Here is a 7,111-nt window from a genome sequence, read left to right as displayed (position 1 = left end):
ATATGTGCCTGTTATAGAGGTTTTGCGTGAACCAATTAGTGTCACGTGACCACAAAGAGGTTTGTAAACATACCGCCATATTGGGTGGCAAGTGTCCCGCATGACTGACGAGTTAACAACTGCTGTATTCAGTACTATTCACATGTAAATGGCTGCCGCTGGCTTTTCATCACTTGTAGCACACCTGACAGGTGTTGAAAAGGCCAGGTATGAGGAAAAAGTGAAGGAACTGGGTGTACGAGACCCGTATATGCTCCTGCCACGTGTATTTACGCCAGTAATATCCAGCCAAGACAACGTTGCTCAGAGTCAGACTGTTGCTAGAGTAGATCTGCCAAATATTACATATGGTGACATTTATATATATTTGATAAACAGGACTTCCACCTATACAAATGAAAGTCTAAAAGGTTACAAAAGCCTTGATGCGCACAAGTACTTTGTGGCAGGATTTGTACAGAATGTCCAGATAACCAGGGCAACGTCGGATAAAGTCATCATTACAGCAAAGGTTTGTACATCATGTTATATTACATACATGTATCATGTACTCTGTATGATAGATTTAACTACATTTTAGACGAAGACTTGATACTGAAGTAAAGTAGGGCCCCCATTTTAATAAATGGTCCTCCCCATCCCTATGAGGTATTTGACAGTATTATGGGACTTGTAACTTGAATAGGTGTCTGCTCGTGCCTGGAGGTCTGACGGCCGATGTATGAATATTTCGAAACAATCAATGATGCAGGCACACTTTGAAAACTTCTCACGTAAAGACACGAGCAACGTCATTCTTAGTTCCTCTCTCTCAGGCCAGAAAACAAATGTTGGTACCAGTTGAATATTCATGACATTTATGACCTCCTGAAATATGCGTGATACTGTTGAGGTGTGCAATCCAAATATGTATCCTAAGAGCTGCAGTGGCACATCCAATCGCAGTCTCATGAGTGTCAATATGAATTGTTGAAATTTAGAGACTGACTGTGTATCTCGGAAATATCTGTAAATTTGGTTGAATATGATCATCATCACTGAATATAGCGGCAGACCTGTACAGTATTTGACCTTCTCGTCGTCATTTGCAAAAGTAGCATCTTCGAACAGTTCGCTTTTGCTATACTTTTATAGTGGAGGACTTCATTCCACAATTGTTGGCATTCAGATTCAAGTCTAACTTAGTCTGTGAATGATATTTCCGTCTGCATACATGTCTCAGTTGTATATTGTGATGTACACAAGTCAAAATTATCACATGTAGCTCCAAGTTCATCAGCAGAATCAGTACAGCTGCTATCAGTGGCAGCAGATTCTATGAAAGCAAGGTCAAGCAGCCCAGCAGCAGCTTTATGTCTCTTTTGTTGTTCTTTTCTCCTTTTGGTCATTTCTTTCCTGTTTTCATATTTACACAATTCAGCAGCTTTCCTTCTCTTCAGGGGAGAACGTGTAAAATGAAATATGGAAGGTACGTAGTCAGGTGATAGGGGATCATCACTCTTCGTCCCTGAAACAGAGTACAATAATTTAGTTAAGATATAGATCTACTGGCATCATCAGATAATATTTATATATATAACAGATACACTGTACACTTTTAACTGAACATATATATAACTGAATATGCTGAACATTGTTTAACAACTGAATGTACAGCCAACAAAGTAATTATTTGCACACTTTTTAATCTTGTGCCAGTTGTGGTTTTCTGATGAATCACTTAAATTGGTCCTTTAAGAGATATTAACATTTTGTCTTAATATACAAATGGCTATATAACCTATTCATCATGAATGATATTGTTCCTTCAGTAAATTTACTATTCAGTTATTTAAAAGTAAAAGAAAAGTGTGCAAAACATTTTCTTTGACTGGTGCTGCAGTGTGTTCTGCTATACATATATCATGCATGTAAGTGTCAATTTATTCAGCCTGGCTTTCCATTTCGTTGATATCATTGTCTCTACTGTCATGTCTGTCCAGCAACATACCTTCTACTGCCAATTTGTGGATCTCATCATCTCTAGTGACATCAGTGCAATGTGCCAATGTCCTCTGATGATAACACTGCACAATAATTTTTTGAAAAGTTTTACTTCCTAGAAAGTTTTTGCTCATTGTGACAGGTACCTGGGGGTTATGCACAAATATAGTTTTGGTTTTGCTTCATCACGTAAGAACTTCGAGAAATAGATAGTTAACTGTTTACCGGCAATAACGTATTTAATTGCATTTATGTTTCTAATACGCTGTTAAGTTCAACATAATTAAAAGTGTTTTGCTCCTGATTTTCGTTTGTATTCAATGTCCGGTACATCAAGTTACAGTGTCCAACAGTAGTCAGCAAGCATTGACGGATTCCAGTTGGCCTGATATCGTTTTTCCATTGCAGCAAAACTGAATATTTCGATGAAACGGTACGTGATGACCAAATTTGGATGTGATTTTCGTGATTAGCAGTCAAAAATCTATAAGGAACACACAACAGTGTTCAAGAAGCAAAAACTTTGTTGTGCAGTGTAATTTGTGTAATTATGATGCCACCATCTCCACTAACATCGTCATCTCCCCCATTAACTGAGGTCAACATACGCGTAGCACTTTCTCGCGGTGTGCCTGGCAAGTGCTGCCCTCACTACTACAGTGAATGTTGTTGATTATCTTCCTCAATTCTTTAAAGGAGAGCTATGCATAGATAGCTCTTCTGTAGTTTTACATCAATGGGCAAGTGGAACAAATAAGCGATAGTGATCATTGAACAAGTTCTGGTGGGAAGAGAATCAACTTGCTGATTAATCTTGATTATATCACTTTACAACTATTCTTAAATTTCGTACATCAACATATACATGGGATATATTCTTATTTTATCTGAAATAGTACTACATATATTCAAATTTTACTGTTTAATTTCGTAATCAATCATGAGCTTTATATAATTCAATAATACTGTAATAATTTTCATTCATGAATTCCACTTTAACCTTCCTGAAGCTTTTACAATAACATCACGACTATGTTGATGTCCTAGTCTCAAACTATGTAGCCACTCTATTTTAATGTTTATGAATATTAGGTAAAGAGTCTTGTGCTATATTCATATTATGTTTCTTAGAACTCTTTAAAATCATATAAATTGTAAGTACATATAGAACAAAACTATCAATGTAGCTAAAGAATAGATTCCTCATTAGAAAAAATAGACATTTAGTGATATTTGAGTGTTTTATCAGATTTTCTTTCATTCTTCACCACTATATCAACTTCTTTGTATTATATGCATTTTTTTTTCAAATAATTGTTTATTTTCCATATTAAACTATTCTTTTTCATTAGAAACTCTTTTCAGGCCAACCATCAGAGAAACTTATCTCTGAGTGCTTTAAAAACCAGACCTAAGCATATTGGCAGTTGTTTTGAAAGCCCTCCACTTGTTCACTATTTTCTGGACAGTGGAATGGCTGATTTCAAAATCTTTTGGGATCTTTTTTAAATCCCTTACCAGATTCATAAGCTACTACAATTTTCTTTCTGAAAGCCTCAGACAGCTCTTTTGCTCTCACCATGGTGCTCACTCTCACTTCAGCAGTCAGGAGCACACCAAACTAAATGTCTGAGGTTTAAATAGAGCAATCCTTATTCCAAATGCTGAATAACGATCTTCTAATCATGTGCACCTGGTGTGATACACCTGTGTGTGAGTTGAGCCATTTTAAGTGGGAATAAATGTGGTGGTCCTAACTTTTTCCTCAGTTAGAATATGGAATATGCATTTTTGTAGAATTACATTTACAGATCTTGAAAAGTCTTTTCTTCAGTTTTAATTGTTTAGTTATATTCCTATAATATCTCAGTATTGTTGAAATTGAGATTAAATATCTATATGTCCAAAAATGTTACAAAAATACACATGCTTTCATAGGGTGTCCTAACTTTTTCAAATGAATGTGACACACTAGCTGATATAAATTTACTGAATAAACGCGTGATCAGTATGGGTGAAAAATTTTGTTAAAAGAAAAATTGAACAAACCAGTTTCATTACGTTGTTCCTATTTGTGTGTTCACATTGTACTTAATAACACTGGGGAACACTTTTTCAGTAACTTTGAGTTGCATTGGATATTTTAACTGATTCTGAAGGAGGTTTAGGCGCTGATTTCAAATCTGAAATTAGTTTTTCTCTACAAGCTCTAGTTTGTATGCAATTTGAGGTTAATGAAATTGTACAAATGTGAACTTGCGTAAACCATGTATAAGCATTTTCACGTCCATATATATAGATAGCTTCTAATATTTTGATCATTCTTCTTTTGTTTCAGATCAAACATGGCTTCCAAAAATAGATATCATTGCAGAAACAAGCCTGATGCCTTCTGCTACATATGTGGATGCTACGCACTCAATCGTCAGAGACGTAACATATCCTCGTTCGTCAAGCGTGCCTACAAGGCATATTTTGAAATTCATATTGGTGATCAAGACAAGCAATGGGCTCCTCATGTTGTGTGCCACAATTGTGAGGAAATGCTTCGAGACTGGACCAAAGGAAAACGCAATGGTCTGCCTTTTGGTGTTCCAATGATTTGGCGCGAACCCACCAACCATGTAACTGACTGTTATTTCTGCATGGTAAACACAACGGGTGTTGGGAAGAAAAACCGACATAAAAGATTACGTATCCGAACATTCCCCTCAGCTATTCAGCCTGCTCCGCACTCTGAAGAAGTTCCTGTTCCAGTTTTCAAAGGCTTGCCTTCATTGGACGATAAAGACATTGGACATGATACAAGCGAACAAGACAGTTGTGACAGTGAATTGTCAGAAAAGTGTACACAATCGGAGAACTGTTCTTCAGACACTGAACCTTTCCCCGTCCCCAAGCCTCTTCCCCAGGCTGAACTGAATGATTTAGTGCGGGATTTAGGTCTTTCAAATAAAAATGTCAAATTGCATAAAATCTGTAGCTTGCAGACAAAAACCGACTTCAGATTTGAAATCAACACACTCAAATTGACTATAGAAAGGTCTTTTTTTAAATGCAACAAAATGAATGTTCCCCAGTGTAATCAAAGTAAATGGTCAAGCTCTACATAATCATATATTTTCTACGTATTTATAATGTTCACAATACTTCAACTAGAACAATTTTATGTTCCTGAAATTAAAATTTAAGAGAAAAAGTCCATTTACTTTACGTGATACAAAACACTAAATGTATATTCACGATATTTTATTTCTCTATTATTTGCCAGCACATTTTAGTTAGCTTACATTTCTTGCAAATCATCTGCATAATACAGTGCTCAACATTCAAAAAAATGGTTAAAATTGTAGACTTTGTCAATCAACTTACAATATTTTTTTCAAAAGGAAAGATCAATTCGATTCTACTTTTAATATATGTTAGACACTAATATATATAACATATGAGATTTCATCAGACAAAAGATGTTAATAAAGCTAGTTTTTGCTAGGTACTGTTGATAATTTTTCCCTACAAATAGTCTGTTTTATATATTTAAATATTAACCAGCTTCTGACCACATTCTGTAATTGTTCATAGATGTTTTAGTGTTAAATCACAAACTATAAATAAGACGGCTGCCACAAATACCAAAACATTTATTCACGAAATTTTAAGATGTACTGATATATTATTTACAATAACATCTTAGTTTATAAATTGCTTATCTAAACATGTTTAGCACAGTCTTTAATGGTAAATTTCATCTCATCAATATCAGTTTCTAACAATTCTTTATTTATATTTATTAGATAAAATTTATCTTTAATCATAATGCTACAATTATTTTCTGAAGGCAAAATTACGCACATTTAATTATCACACTAAAACATTTATTAACAAAATTTCAAGATAGACTAATATACACAAACATTTTAGCTTATAAAATACTGTATTAGTTTCAAACAACTTCAGCATATTATACTTATTTTGCTACTTCAGTTAGAGTTCATAATTTTCATTTGTCTAAACAAACATAAAATTTACCACATAACACCATAACATAATTTTGAAAATAATATTACAGTTATATGTTACTATTATATTTTACAATTATACAAAGAACAGCAACTTTTATCACTAGTTATAGTGAATAATATAAACTAATGTATGTTATAATAGTTGTCTCTTTGACTTGTGAAGGTGAATTAGCTAATATCCTATGAAACATTGTTTGCCTAAAATAACACTATCCTTAGTAATGATAACATGCTCAGCCCATAAAAACACTGTAAAAAGTGCACAAATGAAATAGTATATTTTGTCTAGAGAATAGTGAAATGGACAGCATAAAGACAAACTACTGATATTGCACGATATTTAAATAAGTGTCCTTTTCAGTATATTAATTGTTTGCCTAAATAAAGAAACTAAAACTACAATCTATACGCTAAATCAAAATCAGTCGTGAATTTTCTTGTCCGTTATCGTAAGAAACAACATATTAAAATAGTTGGTCAGAAATAAAGTTACATGGACAGTATAAGTATAAACAAGTAAAAAGGTACGATTTTTCACAAGTTTGTATGTCAAGTAAACATTTTTTCAGGATGTTAAATGATTTAGATATAAAAGGTCTGGAAATGTATCAGATTATCTCATAGGTAATGTCCGAAAATTTAATATAGAAAGTGCATCATCATTTCTGACATTGTAGAAAGCTTTAATGACTAAATTTTGTAGTAGGACGTATATAGAAATTATCAGACAAATAAAATAAACTAACTCAACTCCACTTTCTCAGATCATTAATCAAATAAACCCTTATGAGGATGGATGTGTCTGAGAAGCACATTAGGCATATAATGTGACTTTAAAAAAGGTAATAGTGCAGCAGAACGGACACAAAACATTTAAGGTGTTTATGGTGCGGAATCTCTAAATGAAAGAAAATGTCGAAGATAGTTTCAGAATTTCAGATCAGGTGACTACAACTTAAGTGATGCGTCACGTTTAAGTCGTTCTGTTGAGTCTAATGATGACTTGCTAATGGCTGCAATTGATGAAGAGTGTGCTGTAACAGTTGATGAACTAGCACAGAAGCTTAATCCAACCCATTCAACAGTTCATCTTCATCTGCAACTTG

General features: G+C 34.0%; 1 protein-coding gene across 1 annotated transcript; it reads left to right on the top strand.

Annotated features, from left to right (window-relative positions):
• Positions 1 to 271: 271 nt before the first annotated feature.
• LOC143236374 (uncharacterized) lies at positions 272 to 5,490 on the top strand. The gene is made up of 2 exons (XM_076474643.1): positions 272 to 511; positions 4,322 to 5,490. The coding sequence occupies exon 2, from the start codon at positions 4,329 to 4,331 to the stop codon at positions 5,094 to 5,096; it is 768 nt and encodes a 255-aa protein (XP_076330758.1). The 5' UTR covers positions 272 to 511; positions 4,322 to 4,328; the 3' UTR covers positions 5,097 to 5,490.
• The last annotated feature ends 1,621 nt before the right edge of the window (positions 5,491 to 7,111 follow it).

The sequence above is a fragment of the Tachypleus tridentatus genome, chromosome 2, assembly GCF_004210375.1.
Source record: "Tachypleus tridentatus isolate NWPU-2018 chromosome 2, ASM421037v1, whole genome shotgun sequence".
NCBI lineage: Eukaryota > Metazoa > Arthropoda > Merostomata > Xiphosura > Limulidae > Tachypleus > Tachypleus tridentatus.
The sequence above is the reverse complement of the archived record's forward strand: the minus strand, read 5'-3'. Positions and strand labels throughout refer to the sequence as shown.